This window comes from Mchenga conophoros, linkage group LG8 (genome assembly GCF_057382185.1).
Source record: "Mchenga conophoros isolate Kocher_MC1m ecotype Shallow Benthic linkage group LG8, M_conophoros_male_GT1.1, whole genome shotgun sequence".
Classification (NCBI taxonomy): domain Eukaryota; kingdom Metazoa; phylum Chordata; class Actinopteri; order Cichliformes; family Cichlidae; genus Mchenga; species Mchenga conophoros.
Window position 1 is genome coordinate 17,280,026 of NC_140533.1, and position 20,704 is coordinate 17,300,729.

The window sequence follows — 20,704 nt, forward strand, 5'->3', positions numbered from 1 at the left end:
CTGTACAGCTGAAGAACCGAAGCACTACACACACGCACACAAAAAGCACGCACCGAACAGGTAAGTCGCTCTCGCACACGTTCCTACAGAAGATAACTGACAGCCGGTTCTTCCAATTAAACCGGGAGAACAGCAGAAACTCTCCAGTAACTCTCCAGTTGAGTAATCAAACGCACACAAGTGCAGTGAGTAACAAAAACACTTCATCCAATTTAATACTGGCAAGTGTGACGTGTGATAAATGTATTTACTCCCCATTGATTTTATTGATGTGCATTACAATAACAGCACCTCCGCTGACTACGCACCGTTTCCATGAAAGCCTTTGTGGGTCAATCACGGATTTGCAATTGTGTTTACTCAAGCAGAAAAGGGTGCTTGACACAATTTAAATGAAATAAATATCATTTCAGAACACCTTTTTTTTTTTAGATAAAAAAGCAACTGAGCAAAGATCCACAGTCCAAAGAGTGTGAGTGTTTATTGTTATGTTTAATCAGCAGGCTCGGGCAACAAATCCATGGAACGGAACCACGTAAGATGGCAGATTAGGGGAATACGGAACACACTCTGGAGTGATCGCTACGCTAGGGCTTTTGTCTTGTTATCTTTGGGAGAGAGTTGACATTATCCCCATGGATAAGGTTTTACCATGCATGGATTACCGCATGAAACAAGCTGTGTACGCCCCCAGGAAAATAACATGAGAGGACCTTAGTTGATCCCATCTCCCTCTCCACTCGGGCTCCATCCCTCACTATTCATCACTGACATGATCGGCACACCTGGGGCTTCTGACACTGTGTTTGAAAATAATGACATCTGCTGTAGTTTCACAAGGAGCATTAGGTCATTTTTCACTGTATACTGAACAATGGGTTGTGCAAATACTTAAACAAGATTTTGCTTAGTCTTTGAGGCCACGTTAAATGTACATTCCTGCACAGATCTTTTCATTAATAATTTTTCAATCAATTTACACATATCAGGCTTGAAACCGTAAGGCAGGAAAATGGCCGAGCTAAAAAGAGACACGATCTAAATTTTGTATGAGCAACATAATACTAAATAAAAAAAGACAAGACGAAACGTTATTGAAAGGGACGTCCTTTAAAGCGCTCGACTGAAGTAGCCTCCTTAATATCTTCAGAAATGGTATTCCACTGTTTGGAATCTGAAAGCCTAGTTTTCTTTCTTTCTTTTTCCTAGTTTTTAAGATCTAACGCAGCGAAGGATCAGACTGACTTGTGGACAAACATAAAACAACACAGACTCTTCCATGCAGGCTGGTCCTCAGCCTCTTAAAGCTTTGTGTACAATGAGAAGTACTTTAAAGATATGCCCAAACGATACATGGAGCCAGTGCTCTTCAAAACACAGTGCTGCTCCACTTCAATTAGCACGATGCGCCGTCTGGTTTTAGTTTTGATCAGAAGTCTTGCAGCAGAATGTTGAATATTTTGTAGCTTCTCAAAGGCGAGCAGAGCATGCTATCAACAAGCTTCTTCTACACAACATCTCATCCATTTGATGAATGCACAAAAAGTTGCTGAAAATAATTTCACGAGACTTGAAACAGGACCTTCGTTGTGACAGCAAAGTCTTTGGAAGGTTTTAAATAGAAAAGAGGCCATTTGAACCTCAATGTCTAGGTCAGGTTTGTGTAGGAGAGACTCAACGACTGCAGCAGCTCTGCGTCTGGAAAAATCCTATTGTCAGGGCATGTGTTTTTAATTTTCAGGACATTATCTGACACTCTGTTATAGTCATGCTTAAAAAAATCTAGTGAGAAGACAGCACGGAGAAGATTTCCTTTCATCTTTAAAGGCTTTTTAAGGGAGGAAAATCGATGTATAAACTCCTGGAGTATGAAGGTAGTATTTCTTTGTGAAAATATCTCTATTTGTGCAGTAATTTGATTGTTGGAAGAATTTGGTAATTCCACCCCTTGTGCCATTTGGGGCCTTTACATATCACCATTATGTAATGCCTCACAAAATAACAGATGAATTGGATAATCTATTTGTAATCCCATTTCACATTTGCGGCAAGGTGCAAAAAGACGTGAATGGAAATGATTGCATAAGGAACTGAGCTGTTATGGAAAGCAATGGCTGCTACACCTGTGCAGCTTAAAGGTTTAGCACAATATGAACAACTAAAGAAATTCAGGGTCCTATTTTGAGCACAGCAGATATCAGCGATGAAATAGGCTCGATTTCTTGTCATAATTTCCTTGGGAATTCTTCTGGAGGAAGTGGCGACAGCAGCTAATATGGAATGATGAATGATACCCTTATCTCTTCCGGTACACTCCTCAGATAAGAGCTCTTATTGGCTGGTAGTCATATTATCAGTGATGTGAGGTGACTGGAAAAAAAAGGGAAAGAAAGCCTGCAAAGAAGAAAGGAGACAGAAGAGAGAGGCGTGACTTAAAATAGAGGACAGAAGGATGAGAATTTCAAAGAAAGAAAGAAAGAAAGAAAGGAGAAACTAAGTTTAGAGGCTTGAATGATAGTGGGAGGGAGGCGAGAGAGAATGAGAGAGCAAGAGGTGACCTCCATCTTCACCTACACCTCCACACGCCAAAACAACCCTCTCCATCTCAACCAGGGCATCATGGCACGTTTCCCGTCACTGGGGGTGGCAGCAGGCCACACATTGCAGTGAATCAATCCGACTGCTGCAACCTCCGCAATCCACACTCTCCTGCAGGCTCGTCATGTACCCAGATGCTATGTGCGAACCAGGAAGTGAGAAATCATGTTCTACATGCTGCACACGCCTCCGTTCAAAATCGTGATTTAAACATATCTCTGTGCTGAAACAGCTGAGGTCTAGATACAGATAACTTTGGAGGAAATGATGAAACGCTGTCTACTTTACAGCAGGGGGTTTATGTTTATACCAACAAGATTAGTGCTAGTTGGAAATTAACAAAGGAGTTGCAAATTATTTTTTCTTTCTTTTTTATTTTTTTTAATTAATTATCTATTTAAAAAAATAAATGTAAACATTAATACAATCCACAAGCATGCTATCGTATGTCTTACTCACAGTGTTCTCCTTTTATAACCCCTCATGCAGCTTTAGAGGATTTGTAGGCCGTAAAAATGTTTTTCATAATAGTTAATGAAGGTTTTATGCAACCACTACAGCTGTAATTTATCCAGAATGGAATCCATTTATCTAACAGACTAGGGAAGAACTAACCTAGCTAACCTAAATCACAAATGGCACTGCCACTTACAGTCCCCTGGCAGACAAAAATTGGACGTTATTAGATTCATCGCATCCCACCAAAACCTGCCTCAAAGCCACCATCACCGCCAACGCGTCGAGGCCCCACTTCCCTTCTTTTCTGCCTCTTTTGTTTGCAAATTGATAACAGAACCAGAGACCCCACAGGGTCTGTAATTCAATATTGGGATCTAACAGTCTCAGATCAGATATGATGGACTGTAATGCTCTCTGAACTTCCACATCCACACACGCTCCTATAGCTCAGAGCCCCTCGAGCTATAGGGAAGTAACTGGGTAACTCTTTGCATCGATGAGCGAATAACTAACTGAATGAATGAATGAATGAATGAATGCGTGAATGAATGATGGGGTTTTTTTGAGAATTAGAAGCAGACATAAGTGAGTAAGTGAGTACCCACTGTGTTAGACTTGCATTTGACAGCTGGTGATTGAACTGAGCCTTAATGAGCATTCCCTAAGGTCATGCATATCACCACCGTCACTAAACCAAGCCTTTAAAGCTGCCTCCACTACTTATTTCTTTCAATTTGAAAGGATATAAAGTGGGAGACGCATGGTCAGAGACAATAATGTCCACTGTTTACTTTTCATAAGGATTATTCTATCCCTTAGGCTAAGAATACCTTTATTTCTCTGTGGAAATATTAGTAACAACTTCCTCTGTGGGGAGAGATATTGCCACAATTATTAAAAAACAAAGAGCAAAAACAAGCTAAATCCTAAAGTTTTCCTGTGTTTGCATCCAGGGCACTTATGAATATTGATGCCATTGACCCTGAATAGCAGCCTATTGAAGCTAAAGTCCATGCACTTACATCCTTTGCATGTTTTTGCCATAATAGGATCAAGCACAGGGCAGGTGAAGTGCTTTATAAAAGGGAATCTTCATCAGTTATGCACATTTCCCGGCAATACACATTCCACATGGTATTCTTTGGATATATTAATATTTCACCTCCCTGAATATAATACTACTCCTCGCAGCTATCTCTCAGTGGACATTTTGTCCACATGAATCACACAGTGATCACACAGCCACTAAGATGGCTTCGTTCAGTACTTAAAGTAGAAAAGTTTCTCCTCAGTGGATAAACAGGATATGGATGACTGCAGTGACACACTGCAAATATACTTGTACCCAGACAGAAATGGCTGATTGATGAGTCACATTTCAGGGCAGCTGAATAAAAAAACAAAGCAAAACAAACAAACGGAAAAATCAAAAGAGTATAAAGAGATTTTTTTTGCTTCTCTTCAGACATTTTTTAAAAACTTTTCTGTCTCTTTAAGGTCTTGCCTGTATAGCAAGATTGACAGGGAGTGAGATACCCGTCTCGAGCCACATTCCCTCAGGAATCACTGACCTTTTACCACCAGCACGAAAGTCATGTATAATTTAGGTTCCGGGAGCTTAAGGTTAGGGTCGGGGACATTGTTGCAGTTAGGCTCATATTTAACCATCAATGCTATCTCTTTTTCTAGAATGTTCTCAAAAGCCGACACTAATAGAAGCTGCCGATTGATCAGTTGGGTTGATATCATTAGCTGATATTTTCTATTTGTGGCACAGTGCTGTGGTGGTTAGCAATGCTGCCTCACAGCAAGAAGGTCCTGGATGCAAATCCACTCTGACGCCATTCTGTGTGGAGTTTGCAGGTTCTCCCTGTGTCTGTGTGGGTTCTCCTTGGGTAGTCTGGTTATCTGGTGATTCTAAATTGACTGTAGGTGTGAATCTGACTGAATGGTTATCTGTCCAGGGTGTTCCCTGCCTCTGCTCCTATGAGAGCTCCAGGTAGCCCTCAGAAGAAGACTGATTAGATATTTGCTGATCTATACTAATGCTGGTATTTATGACATTTGATAAACATTAAAAAAGTTGGCCCTGAAGAAACACCCTTCAAGTATCTTATGAGTGTTGATATTACATAGTTTGTCCACCACAGTGCAGTTTGAAGCTTCGCTGTTAGCAACACAAGTGTTTGAAATATCACAAAAACCAGTTTAGAGAAAAAATACCCACTGATACAGACGAATATCAGATTTTTATATCACCAAATATCACTATTGGCACGTCTTTAATATCTTCTATCAGTCGGCCTCTAGAGGCTAGCAGCAATCCACAATCCAGCTTGATAAATTGACCATTGTTTTCTCAATTTTGACATTTTTGTTTCATACAGAAAATCTCAAAAGTTTCAATTTTCTACAACATAACAAATGCAAACATCAAAATTCCTCGATTCCTCCCTATTTGAAAAGAAAGAACTTTTGTTATTTTTACTTAGAAGGTGCACAGCAAATTCAAAAGTGTTAAATGTTTTGGTGTTAATAGTCTCCTTGCAAAAGTAGAGTTAATTTTACTCTAAGCAGAGTCACATTCTTTTAATGTAACTCTGAGGTGCAAAATGATAGTAGTTAAAATCGAGTGTTAAAAATGAGTGTTTCTCTGTCAAATCTGGAGGTGTTACAATGGAAACATTAACTCTTGACCTCTTAACTCTGAACTCCTACAGGGGCTATGACACCAATAGAGTAAATTCACAGACTCCGCCCCCAGCACGGCTCCGATTGAAGCTGAAGTGAAGCCGTTTCAGAACATTTTGCTCTACATATTTGAGTTGTTTGCCATGCTTGGTAAGTCATTTTTTTCAAAGATTGTTTCAATTATTATTATGAGCTTTTACTTCTGTGGCTCTTTGGAGTTGAGACAAAGCTGTGTGGAAGGCATTAGCCATGTTGCTCGCTGATAGCATAATATTCTGTTTTAGCTAGCTGAAAGGTATTGTTTGCGGGCAAATACCACAGCCTTGAAAAAAAGCTTGCATGTGAATTTTCAGTCAAACTTTTGGTCAAATACACCTAAAACAATGTCTAGAATGTGAAATGTTGGTATAATGGTGCTACTTGAAGCCTGAAAACGATCGCCCATTAAAAAAAAACGAGCAAACAGCAGTAGCAGACGTCCTGACTGGATTCTACGTTAGCATAGATCCCTCCAGAGTTTTGTGCACACGGTTTAGGTAAAAATGAAAAAGGTTGAGGTTTTACATTTAGTTCAGTATTACCTGTTGCCTGTGTCTTTTGGGAAAATACTTTACACAAGTAATGGCTCAAAGAGGATTCCTTTTTTTTTTTTTTTACTGTGCTGCAATTGTTTACTGGATTATTTGTGCCATTAATTAGTGTCAACTAATTTTTATTCAATCTCCGCACAGGATATGCTTGTGAAGATGGAATACGGGGGGGGGGGGGGGGCAGAAGTGCGTTGAAGTTCCACAAAGGGATGAATGAAGGACATGCATATTGTATTGAAGAAATAAGTGATGAGAATGCTGTTATTTGCATTTACCGTGTCAGACCTTTTGATAAACAAAATTCTAATGAAAGTGAGAACATGTACACTGTTACATCTTTCAGAAAATGTTTTGAAATTGTGGTGCACAGTTCAGAATAAATGTTTTTCAAAAACCATTGCATCTTTTTAGTAAATGTTTATTTCCAAAAGAAATTTCTAGAAGTTCAGAACAGTAAAATTCCTGCTTTTTAGAATGAATTAGAAGATAACTTTTACGTAGTTAAACTAAAATACTCTTTGAGAGTTAATATATAAACTCTTAACACCAAGTGTTAAATTATCAACTCCAGACAGATTTGGTGTTTAACACTAAATCAGAGTTAACGTACCAACTCTCCAAAAAGAGTTAAATTAACACTCTCTGGTGTGGACCCATATAGACACTTTAATAGTGTTGAAATCAAATCCGACAGTGTTAATTTGGACATGCTGGATTTGCTGTGTGAATCTGAAATACTGGCCATTTTTCTTGAATGCCAGAATCAACTCAAAGAGTTGCACAATCTTACCAGAAGTTGGTATAGTGCATCCCTTTCCCATTTATCTACATAACAAAAAAACCAATACAGCTTCCCACACACATATGCATAAAATGTATGTGTACTGTATACAATAATACACTGATACACTGATAACTTTGACTGATTTGCATTGCTTGCTGATTCAGTTCAGTATAGAACAAACCATGCAGACATTGCGGTGACAGGACAGAAATGAAATACTTGTAAAATTCAAATGCGGATAATACCTTCAGGGCAATCTGCATAAAAATGAGAGATAATAATAGAACGGCTAGAATGGTGGTCTGAGATATGTAAAATGTCTGGCTGAGGCCCATTCAGTTAAGTGTGATGTCTCTGTGCTTTTAACTTGTATCTGGATCCTCACTTCTGGGGCCTGCTCTTGAAGTTTTTGACAGTTTTTGCGCCAATAAATTTTAATTTTTTTATTTTTCTCTTTTGTATCCAACATACCCCATTTCTCTCCTCATGCCATCGTTCATTCTTCCTCTCTTCCTCTCTCCTAGCCATCCTTACTCGAGGCTCGCTCTCCTGCCCTCTTCCTTATTGATTCTTTGAGGTTCAGTGAATAGAGCAGAGCACCAGCAATGGAAAGGGCATGGGATCAATTCCCACAAAATTTCAAACATTCACTGGGCTGTCACTCTAGGATAATGTGTCTGCAGGCTTTTCTTTCTGCTTTGTTATTGGTGCCCATCAGTGTCAAGTGTCTCTGCTAGATGTTCAGGGCCACCACTGCACAATACTGCACACATCTTCTACTGTCTGATGAAACCAGGTAATTCTAAATTCATAACTCCCTGATATTTTTTAAGATCTCTGCTTTATGAACTTGATAAAAAAATTAATAAAAGGTTGTTGTTTTGATATTGTAGGTGTACAGTTGTTTGTATGTTAGAAACACTAATGGAAGCCATTTGGTACAGTGTCAGAAGAATTATAGGTAGTGCAGTATGTCTGAGTGCATGGCCTTTCCTAATGCCTTCTATAGCAGTGCAAATATGAATAATTTCTATTTGTGTCATCTTACCGTTCACACAAACAATCTATGGATACAGAAACAGCTCCTCGCTCATTTTAAGCAATTAAGCATCTAAATAAGTGTTTGGTATACAGCTGTGCTAAACAAAGCTTTCAAAAAGCTAACTAGCATTCACTTTAACAACATCAAAATATCTCTACCTTAAATGGGACCATCATGTTGCTCTTCTGAAGCCAACTAGCTAGACTAAAATGTAACTTAATGACTTTCAGCCTCAAATGATAGAAGCTGGGGCCATATAAGCCTGCCTTCCAACTAGGAAGGTATTTGTAAATCGGTGCAGCTGCACACACTGTGCAGAGGCAGCCTTGCTTGGGCCGGCCTCAGCGAACAAGCAGAGCATGTCTCGGGAGAGACAGAGGGGCCTCAGAGGCAGCCTGGCAAATCTGAGCCTGACCTCCCTGGAGAGAGCGAGAGAGAGGCAAACTGGATTTATATCTTTGTTTTTAATCCCCCTTACACGCATCACTTGTCCTACAGTAATACTTTGTGCAGGCTTCGTGTATAGTCAGGAAGCAACAGAAACAAACAAACAAATAAACAACAGCAGAAAAATCAGGGCTTGCATGTCAAAAAACCTTTCTACTACTTTTTTTTCAGTAACATCAGAGAAAACAAATCATTTACGGTTATGGTCTCTTTTTTATTGTTCCTACATCTGTGAGGTACTGTAACTGGCTCGCTTTTAACCCTAAAATCATATTGTGATGTTATTCTGACTCAAATGAAGTAAGTACAGTTTATTTGAATGGCACATTTTCAGTTCAGTTGTATTTTTACAGCCCCAAATCACAGAAACAGTCACCTCAAGGTGCAAATTTAAAGACCCTACATTTAAAACCAAAGCGCTTTACAATAAATCAATGATAAGAACAATACATGAAAAGTAAAAGTTGAATAAATCTAAAATAAAAACGTTCCTAAAACACACTGTTCACATAAAACAGCATGGCACCACCAACCTACTCTCCAAATAGTTCCAGAGATCAACTGATTCCAAAATCCTGACCAAAAAACGCAAATCTTTAGTTCAGATTTAAAGACAATCCCAGCCTTTGATTCTTGTCTGAGGTCATTCAGGAGATCATTACAGAGTCTTGGCGAAACAAGAGCAAAGGCACGACCCCCTTTTTGAAATAAGCTTCGATCGCAGGATGGTTAAGGCTGATTGGGGACTAAACCTTAATGATTTTGAGCAAGTGTATGGACGGAGCATATCTATCACATTCAAGACCATTGAAGTCTTTAAAGGCTTTAAATTTGTGTTGAGATTTACTTCTTATTAAGCTTTTTGCGTGTGTATTTATTTGGCTGGGGCCCGTCACTGTAACTGAGATGCCCATCTGTTTAATGACATTTCCAGGTAACAATGAATCTGTCGAGGCTGCTAAAAATAAAAACGTCCAGATTGTCATTTATCATGATCAGAGCTTTTTATGCCAAATTATTTCGTAAGATATGTGTTAACAAGCTCAAAAAATCTGTTAATTGCATACAGGAAAAAAAACAAGCAGCTTCAAGATGAAGGACTAAGTAAAATTCCATTCCCTTAAGTGACAAGGGAGCCAGGCTGATCATTTAAACCTATAGGGAATAATAACAACAAGACATTTTGGGTTTTTTATGCCTTCAGTGCTCAGCTGTTTTGATTTAATAGCTGTTTTTTTAGCCAATTGAGTTACAACTGCCTTGATGGCTCAATTTCTAGCTTTAACACACTTTGATCATGTTCCCCAAAATGTAAAAAGTGCTGATGCAAACTGGGACACTTCCCACATATAAAGGCGCTGACTGACTCTGCTCTTTCTCTAAATGAGGAAATAGCCATTGATTGCAATAAAGAGCAAGAGAGACCTTTGAGTCGCTTGCAAAAAAAAAAGAAGCAAAATTTGAATGTGGCTGGTGATTCACAGGTCTGTAATCAGGCTAGTGAGATGTGGACGGAATTACAACCACACTTTACTGAAGATTTCTTACAAATGAGGCGAGAGACGCATGGGCCCCGAGCCAACACAGAGTCTCATGGTTGCCCAACAGACATTCATTGTGCACTGCTCCATTTGCCTGTTATATCCCTGCTTGTATGTAGAGAGTGGAGCTGCATACATAACCTCACATAGAGAAAAACAGACGAGGGATTCATGCGTACGGGCACACACATGCTTCACGGTTTCCTTTGTGTTCACGAGTACGTATCGGCAGTTCAGCGACTACTCATGGATGTGAGCTAAGGAGCTAAAGTAAAAGGGGGACAGAAAGCACAAAAGCAAAGCAAAAATAGATGGTGGAATACAATGACACAGAGAGCGGACACAATAACCACGGGGAGAGAGGGAGATGGGGGGGAAAGGGAGGAGAAAGGAATACAAAAGGACTAGGTAAAATATGTCATTATCCTCAACAGACAAAGATTTTCTGTCTTCCAGGACACAGAGATTCGTTTAGATCTTCACCAAACGTAGCAAGTGGTAGTGAAGTAGAGGGAGAAAAATGCTTTGAAAAACCTACCTCCTATATGTCATCAACTTGAAACCAAAGACTGTACATTATAACAACTTAAAAAATGAAATCCCTTTTATCTGAAGTCACGGTTTACAGGGCATTTTATCACCTGCCAAGAATTTCCCTGCGTGTTCTTATGTTGTACTGCACAACTAAAGGCTCCTATAGCAAGCGTGATACAACTGAGCCTTAGAAGAGGTGATGTTTTCCTTTTTTGTTGGGGTTTTGAGAAAAATAAAGCACATAAAGACTGAGCAGGTTATGAAATTAAATGTAATTAGCAGAAGGGTTGTGAGAATGCAAGTGATATCCAGTAAATAAAATGCTTCAATATTTGAGCCCATAGCAACACCGCAGGAGACGATGCATAGCAGAATAACGTAGCAACAAGAAGCTTTTCAACACTGAGTGCAGCCTTGACTTGACAGAATAAGCATCAACAGTGGTTGAAATAGACACTGAGAACTAAGCTGTACATTCCTGGTGTCTATCCTGAGGGTTACAGATGTTTGAGTTAAACTTACACAGATTTACTTTGACATTTCAAAGTATATAGATATAAACACATAAATATGCACATATATTGGCAATACTGTGACACTAAGAAGTCCATATGAACTTCATTTCCTCCATAATGTCATTGAAATAGGAAATTTTCACATTTTTTACATTCATTTATTCTGAAAATGTGATATCGGATATTTCAAACATTTATTGCTTTAATTTAGATGCATATAGCTTATAAATCATGAAGATAAAAAAAAATCAGTATCTTAAGTTGGTGAGAGGTTGGGTATTTCTCATCATTGTTTAACAGACTCTCTAATAGGTTCAGGTCAGGTGATTTGGCTAGCCAGTCAAGCAGAGTTATGTCGACACATGGTGAGCAAACCATTTGGTAGTAGTTTTGGCACTGTGGGCAGGTACTTAGCCCTGCTGGCAAAGGAAATCAGCATCTCCGTGAAGCCCGTCACCAGGTAAAACCTCCTGGTAGATGTCTGGGTTGATTTTGGACTTAATAAAACATAATGGACTAACCAACACCAAGACATGGCACACCGAATGATCACAGACTGTGGAAACTTCACACTGGACTTCAAATCCCTGGCTTATGAGGCTGACTGCTTTTCCTCGAGATGCCTCAGACTTTGATTTCTAAATGGAATACAACATTTACTTTAATCTGAAAAGAGGACTTTTGGACCAATGAGCAACAGTTGGGTTCTTTTTCTCCTCACTCCAAGTAAAAAACTGCTGACATCACTGGTTCAGAAGTGATAAGATATTAGGAATGCAACAGCACAAGCCTCAGTGCACTCCCTGTCAAGTTCTGGAATCAACTTTTCGTCACAATCAAGAAAATCAAGATTGTAGTCATCCACGTTACTTGTGCACCTCTTCCCACCACACTTTTCCCGTCCAGTCAACTATCCATGAATACAGAAAGCTTTGATATGGCACTCAGAGAACAGCCAGTCTTTTCACCTTCTGCATTTTTCCCTCCTTCTGGAGAGTATCAGTGGCCGTCATCTGGACAACTGTAAAGTTGTCTTCCCCATGATTTTGTTGTGTGGACAGAACTATACTATGAGACAGATGCTATTCGTACGGTTTAAATTGTAATGTACTCAAACTTGAAAAGAATGAATCACGATAGTGGATTTCTGATTGGCTGATCATGGGCTACAAGCTGTCATTTTTCACACAGGCTTCATTCAAGTTTTGTTTTAGGAGAAAATCACTTTTGAATTTGTAGATGCTCTGACAATGATCAGCTGCTGTCATGGTTTGATAAATCTAGCTGTAAGATTTTCTGGTGAAGTACCTGGCTGTTAAAATGGCATTACTCACTGTAGAAGCGCAACATATTTTTATTTCAAATAACACTATTTCTGGCATTGTGAACTACTACCAAAGAGCTTTCTAAACTCTCACAAGTGATTTTGAGAAACACGACAAGGGCTTAAAGTTTGTAACCTGGATTTGTTGTTCAAGGTTATAGTTTGCATTATTATTTTGTATCACAGAGATTCCTAAAACATTAGCCAAAATCCATACTTGTTGCTTTCAAGCTCAATAAGCCCCGTAGAGTTGTGTTTTGGTGCCAGTGAAGTGCCACCTGCAGGCTTTACTAAAGGATTCAACAAGTGGGCCAAAATGTCAGCCCACTCTGCATGATGTCAACAAGTGGGCTAGAAACTTCTATAAAAAAAACAACACCAAATAAAACAGCATCAGCCACCAGTGAAAATTACGTTTACATTTCAAAGCTTCTATTAATGGAAGGCAGCTTTACTAAGTATGCTCTAGCTTGTGAAGCCTGCGCCCTTTTATACTATAGAGTACAAACAGCTGCTTCCTGATGTTCACACAAGGGGGTTGCCCACTTTGGCAGCTTTCAGCTGTTTGGCAGCTCTTTGTGGAGTGATATAATTGACTGTGGAGCAGTGGATTATTCTGCAGGAGAAGTCAGAAGACTGTCTTTATGCTATTCCTCATGCCACAGCTGTTTTCTGGCCAAACAGGTTTACCACAGCGCCCATATTTGGGAAAATGAGAAAGGTAGCACAGCAGGGGTTTTTTTGTTTTAAAAAGGTGGTTTAACATCCAATTTCCAAACAGCTATGCAGGAAATATGTTGCCCTAAGCTAAAGAAAAATATATCACTTAATCACTGTCAGTGGAGTATTAGCCACTGACGTGTCCGGCGACGAACACGGAGATAAGAAATAACTTGTAGTCATCCGGAACTGCTGTCCAAACATATGAGCCATAGCAGAAATGTTGAGAAATGAAGGTTCATGTTGTCATCGTGATACTTTGTCACTGCCCTCTGGAGAAGTAGGTTGAAAAAAGAACAGGAAGCTATCCAAAAATACTCTAATGGTGAGTCCAGTTATCGGAAGTGAAAATGCAACTGAGCCAGAATAGGGCACTAAAATGAAAGACCCCTACTGAAATCCCAAAATGCTCCCAACATCAGTGAGTTGAAAAAAAAAGTTACATTTTACGTAGTCATACCCAGTTCTAATGATTACACACACATCATGCTCCACCCACATAAAAAAAAGAAAATCTGTGTGAAGTTCAGAACATGTCCCTTGTGGAATTGATCACGAAGCCTTCTTTCTTTACACAATGCAAAATATGCAAAATTCACAGCTCCCCTGCTTTAAACCCTATCTCCCTATAGCCTTTCCCTCACTTAGCCCTCTCCATCTGCCATCTCTCTCTTCTCACAACTCCTACTCTTCAATTTCCTGCTTTGTTGTGCTTCCTGCATTCACTTCCTTCCTTCGCCATCCTCTTCAACTTTATGTTGTTTTCAAAGCATTTCTCATCTTTTAATCCATTTCCTACCACATATATTTCCACTTGTCCTCGCAAACGTCATTCTCATCCCTGTACCCATCATATTTCCCCCTCTCAGTCTCTTTTTTTATTAGTATCTCCTCCTCCTTGCCTCCCTGCAGTGTTAAAGCTGTACCTGCGGCATTCTGCTCTCAGTATCCTCTCATCTAAATGGGATGTGTGGCCTTGTTATAACTGATTCCTCTAGACAAGAGGTGAGAGCTAACCTTTCTCCTGCTTCCACACCTCACCCGCTCCTGTTATTTGTTTTCATAACACAAATATGCTGTCCTCGGTCACAGCATCCATCAAAAAGCTTTAACATCCCAACTCTAGCAGACAAAACAAAATAAATTCTACGAAATGGAGCTCTGTCTTTAACGGTGCTTAAACCACTGTGTGAAAAAAAGAAAAACCTCCTCCGGAGGTAAGATTCATATCGGATTAATGCACAAGTGAAAGATAAAGACAAGAGGGGTGAAAATACTGAGAATATCCTCGGATATCTGCCTGTGCTAATGAATATGATTAATGTTAAGCTGCTAGAGTATCCACTTTCCATGTGGATATCGAAGGGAAAAAAATTATATTCTCAGCCCATGAGTTACAACAAAGCATATCAGACGAAATAGGTTTTCTTTACCAAGGCACACAGGTAGAGATGATAACTCGTTACTGTAGTCAAATACCATCCTTCCTGTTATAAAGGCCCAGAGAAAAAAGAAGCTCTTGTGGTACACTCATCGGGAGACTCACACGCATAACCTCACACAGCAGTACTCACTTATACAATTCCATAAATTCAAAAAGTGAACTTACGCGTCCGGAAGCGGTGGTGTGGGCGTGTGGCCGGGCCCTTGCCTGGGCGTCCATGATTCCAGCGTGACGTGGGCTTGACAGGGGCTGGCGGTTGAGAGGTGGTCGGCTGTACCTTAGCAGTGGCCTTCAGTGTAGCTGTAGTTGTAACAGATGTGGTAGTGGTGACGGTAGGAGAAGTCTGCCCTGGCTTGGAGTTGACAGCTCCATTACGTCCATTGCTGTTTCCCTTTCTCACATTACTTCGAGGGGTGACCTCCCTACCGCTGGATGGTGGAGTGAGTCGGGTGGCACGAGTAGCAGAAGTGGTAACAGTCCCGCTAACGCGGGTGCCAGCACGGTTATGAAGGTGTGGGGCACTGTTGCCATCTCCATTGGCAGTGCTGCCATTGGCCGAGTGATTAGCTGGAGGCCCTGATCTAGTTCTTGGCGCTGGGGCGGTACCGTCTGCAGCTAGTGGCGTGGTAGTTGACACCATTGCTGTCGTAGAGGCTGCTAAAGTACTGGTGGCAGTGGAAATGTCAGGCCCCTTGGGCATGGCACTGGGTTTAGAGAGAAATATAGGATCCTGTCCAATGCTACCTTTAGGATCCACTAGATCAGTGGGGACATAGTCTTGGACGGATCCCACCACAATCCATTTTAGCAGCATAAGACTGAGTCCCAGTCCCACAAAGCCCATGACTAGGGGCACGGCACAGAGCCAGGTCTGCTGGCGAGGCCACACGGCACAGGGGCCACAGCGGAGAGGGCCTGGGGCTCGAGGAGATGCCTGTTCTGCCCCTGGTTCCTCCAGCGTCATGGCTGCTAGAGTACTTGCACCAGAACGATCGCTCATCCTGCTGGAGGTTTTTTTTGTCTCTTTTAAGGTACTGGGAAGGTCAAACAGGTGGCCAAATTACACAATGGCATGTAAGAGGAAGGACAAGTGGTGCAGAAGAAATGCTGTGCATCTTAAGTAAATAGTACCCACACAATACCTGGTCTATATGCCTTCATGCAGCAACATAAAACACGTACTAATGCACAAGCACCCACAAGCAGAGCAGACACGAGATAGCCTAAGTTACTCAGTCACGTACTAGGTGTAGGCTTACTAATTAAAAGCTGGCACGGCACTCAAATGCATACACGAGCAATATAACCTACACTCCCTCTGGCGGACAACAAACCACATAAACTCACACAGACACAGAAATGCACAAGAATATACACACAAGCACACAGGTTATGGACAGGTGAGAGAGAGAGAGAGAGAGAGAGAGAGGCGGGGAAGAGGGAGGGGGGTCGGGGGAGGGCGCCTCACTGTAGTTTAGCGCTAACGAAGCGATGATAAATCCCAGGATGCTTCACTCCCTTGTTAAAAAGCCGACGCAAAAAAACGAAAGATATCGATCCGTTGCGTGGCGAGCTTCAGATTGGAGCTGTAAATCCATACGCGTATGTGTTCGTGCGCAGACCAACAACCTGGGCTAAAGGCAGCACCCTTCTCCACTCAGCTGGATGATTATCGGCCGAATAAGGTCGGCAAAAGACAAATTCTTCAAATCACTCTACTCTTGGGTCTCATCGGAGTTTACTTTACATTAGAGCCTGTAGCTTATGTGCAGCCTACTAATGGGCTCCCTTTCCCACTTGCAATGTCTTTGTAGGCTGCTCCAACTTTGCCCCTCACAGCCCTTAGGAACGGCCACCCTTTCGGTCGCTCCAGCTGTCGATAATCCAAGCCGGTGAAAGCCACCGAAACTGGGCAGGGCAGAAGGGGATCTGATGTGATCTGCCAATGAGACTGGGGCGGTGTTGCTGTTGGTGGTGCCCTGAGAAGCGGGCTAAATCCAATTGATCCTGGTCTAATCCATACGCTGACCACCCCGCGCTGATTTCCCGGAATGACAGCGGCGTGTCTCCAGAGCAGTCTGACTGCAGTCCGTCCCTGGGATAATAGATCCGGTGTTTGGTGGAGGAGAGAGAAGAGAAAGAAGAAGAAAAAAAACAGGAGCCCCTTACGATTCGTTTACCTTCGCTGCATTCCCACAGTGGTGCAAGCAGCAGAAAGGGAGACGGGTAGGAAAGAGGATGGGGAAGAGAGAGAGAGGGAGGAGGGGGGTACTGCTGCTCTGAAAAAATGATGCGGCGGCTGTTCTTGGAGGCTGCAGACTAGGGAGAGACAGAGAGTGAGGGGAGAGAGGAGGAAGGGGAGGGGAGGCTTGCTCAATCCGCGGTGAATGATGTGGGTTTCACGGCTCCTATCCCATCCGGCGCTCTCCTCCGGTTCATCGCCGTCCTCAATACTCCAAAGTGACGAATAGTCAGTGCCCCATCTTTCCCCGTAGACTCCACGGCTGTAGGTGTGCTCTGACTCCCTTATCAGCAAGAGAAGAGAAGAGGAAAAAAAGAGGAAGAAAGTGACAATTGTGGTGGGCAAAAGCAGAAAGATAGCGGGAAAAACAAGACAGAGCACAGATGCGTGTTGGCTAAAGCTCTGCAGCAGATGCAGATAGGAGGCAGCGGGAGGAGGCGGCGGCGGCAGCAACAGCGGCGCGCACCACACACGCACGGCAACGAGAGAGGAGAGGCGCTACCATAGACACACCCCAGGGAGCGGTGGAGCGAGGGAGGGAAAGGAGGGAGGCGCCACCCCGATGTCTTCCACCAGTGGCACACAAGAGCAAGCAAACCAAACACCGGGCTCATAATTTAGGCTATGGGCGAGTTGGAGCACTACTTCAACTTGATACTTCCGCGGGCAGTAGATGAATCCCGTATTTAACAGTTCACAGGGGACAGCGGTGCTTTAGGCACACAGCCAGCGTGGTTTTATGGCCAGTGCGACTTAGTGAAATGAAAAATGTGCGTTCGTACTTTTAGAAAGCCTACAGTTCAGCAGTGAGACGTAAAGTGCCCGAACCATCAAGGCCTTTGGGACCTGCTGTATGTAAAGCATAAATGCAACGCAAACAAACAAATGTGTGTGTGCACAAGTAAACTTGGACGACATAGGTTAAAGGCATTCAGCGAACTTGTATCGTCTTTTGAATTCTGAGATATAACCACCATTCGGCATCACTTGGAGCAGTCGTCTGTATTCTCTTCTTCGTTTTAAAATAGCTTGCAACTTTGTGGCAATAATTTCCTACTTGCGGGAGCTTTGGTTGTCACCAGAGACACATCACTGTTGCTGTTATTTTACTACAGTACCTCAATTAATTGCAGTTGTATTATCATTAATCAAAAAAGTGGCTAATTTTACACAGGTTGGACTCAGTTAAGGGTTACTCAGTCAGTTAGACGTCTCCAAGCCTGCAAATCGTCTCAGCTGTCCCCTTTTGTTATGTGCAGAGAAAGACGTTTGCAAATACAGAGACAGTCTTTAGTTTCACATGCACCGTTGCTTGCAGTAAGGACTGTGGTCTTATTTAAGGCTGCCATCTGCTTCTTTGTATCATGATTGATTCTTTTTTAAATAGAGAAACGGGAGTAGTCGACAAAATCAAGAAAACCGTTTATCATTTCGAAATGTGGGTGCATCTATATTGCTGTACATTTGAAAAGAAGGCTGAAAATGGGTGCGTGTCTTTGTCTAAGTATAAAAGGAAGTGAGAAGGAAAGGACCAAGATAAAGGGGTGTCTTGGTCCTTGATGTGATTCATCAAGTATCCAAAACTCACAACAACTCAGAAAACCCTCCAAAAACTTAAACATCTGATATTGCATTCTGTCTTCTTGCATATGGCATTCCTTTACATTTTAAGCTGCTGCCAAAGCGGTTCCGCTTTTTTATGGACAATAACAACTTCCGTGACCCTGAAGTTTGCTTTTCATTTCATTTTCATAAACAACAGGAAATGACACAACCACAAGCTCCTTTTATATTCTTGCAGTGATCACATTTTTCATTTGTGGCTTTGCTAATGTTCACGATGAGTCTGACTGCACTGTTTACTGCTTTAGGCGCAGAGGTAATGTCCCGCTCTGAAGATGCTTTTGAACTTGACAGGCTGTCGACAGTCATTCTCTCCCAGGAATATACTGTGCTTCTTACCCCTCTCAAGTATTTGAAGATTCTTAAGAAGTGGAAAAAATGTGACGATTTCCAGCAGAGGAATCTATTCAAGTCATTGAAATGTTGGTTCCATTTCTGTACGAGTTTCTTTTTGTTTTTGAATAAAGTTTCAATGAGACTTTATTAGACTTATTAGAGTATTATAACACCACATAATGTTTCATATACTATTTCCCAATATTCATTCATACATTACTAATACTGTAAATGCAAATACATTTTAAAATGAATAAATTCAACCTGTAAAAAGCTGTTGTCACAAATGCCACAACTAAAGCATGTGCTCTGGACTTCAGCTTGTATTATGTAATGTAATTATAAATTATTTTATATAAGAAACTAAAAGTGGTCAAATGAAACTTTTAAACAACTGTTTATTTATGTTTAGTTTTTGTACGTTTCTTATCAAAGTGAGTCTTGAAAAATAAAAGTGAAAAAATAAATAATAAGCATAGTGGATATACTGATGCTGTCACTTTGGTTGCAGTTCTGTACGTGGGGTAGGTACCAAACTATGCGCTCTATAATGATTAACGGTTCAAGCCCTCTGAATGCAACATCCAGTGATGTCCTGTACTTGTAAGCAGGGACCAGAGAATTCCTTTCTGTTATGCAGAAAAGGCCATTAAGCTCACTGGCTGTGATGAACATCCATTGACGTAAGTTAAAGTTCATCTTGTTGCCATTTGGCTTATCCTGGCTGTAGAGGTTTGTCATTAGAAGCAGATATCATTTTATCTGGTGTATTCCCCTGGGTATCTCCTTGCCCAAGAATATTAGTGGTTCTATGAACCTTTTGCTCAGATGCAGGGTTACATTTGTGTCAGTCATCCTGTCTAAAACATGTCTAGTCTGTTTTCGACTCCGGCCAGTGTGCCTCTTGAGCATGACGATGTGTGTGTAAGGTCAATAGGTAATGGGTGAATTTACACTCTCTGCAACCTTCACACCACTATAAAAATAGCTTATAGGCTTCTTTCACTAACCTTCTTCACTTTGAGAGCATAAACTATGGCAACCTTTATCTCCGTATTGATTATTGCTCTCTGTATAATATTAAAAATCAATGTATTTTCTCTCTGAAAGTGTCTGCATTCAAGGAGCTCTAGGGAGCTACTATTTAACAAGACTGATCAGGACATACAAACACATTCTATAACACACTGAGAAAGACTTCTCAAACCAAAATAGAGGAAATACATTTATAATGTGGTGTCTTTTCCTTTGATAACGTCCTGTGCAGCTTCCTTCCTGCATGTGTGTGGTTTCAGAAAAGGTGAACGCAGTTTTAGAGTGTCCCCAATCCAAACCTGTAAAATAGGATTAGTGCTTAATGGGGTTCGCTAGTTTCTACTAGTGCTTCAGTGAGATGCTTAGTACTATCCCTCTTTGATTAATGCATTTGGCAAGATCCCTACCTGACCTCTGGAAGCAGGCTTTCACGAAGCACAAGAAAAGTTTTCCTCGGGTTATGAAAATAATTAGCTGGCACTTATATTGCAGGGAAATTCAATTTCAGGACTTCCTCTCTTAGCCACAGAAACCCATGCAAGTCCCTGGTTGCAGCGTCTCCTAAGTATGCCCCTCAGTTTATCTCAAAAAATTTGGACTTTTCTTATCTATGTGTCGCAGCATTTTACCCCACGACCTTCAACACTCAGTTAGACAACCTTATGAGCGTTAATCAGGAGAATCCACACTGTGCTGCTTGGCTACATGCATTCCTAATACTTGGAAATCACAGCTCTTGTGGGATCAGTGCACTTCAAATATACTTGAGATTTTGTTCA

The 20,704-nt window shown here is 41.3% G+C and overlaps 1 protein-coding gene across 1 annotated transcript in view; it reads right to left on the bottom strand.

Moving 5' to 3' along the window:
* nrg3b (neuregulin 3b) overlaps positions 1 to 17,392 on the bottom strand; it is a 204,956-nt gene extending 187,564 nt beyond the window's left edge. Inside the window, exon 1 of the mRNA XM_085284591.1 lies at positions 14,855 to 17,392. Coding sequence (XP_085140717.1) covers positions 14,855 to 15,689 — 835 coding nt within the window. The 5' untranslated portion in view covers positions 15,690 to 17,392. The remainder of the gene's footprint in view (positions 1 to 14,854) is intronic.
* Positions 17,393 to 20,704: the final 3,312 nt, after the last annotated feature.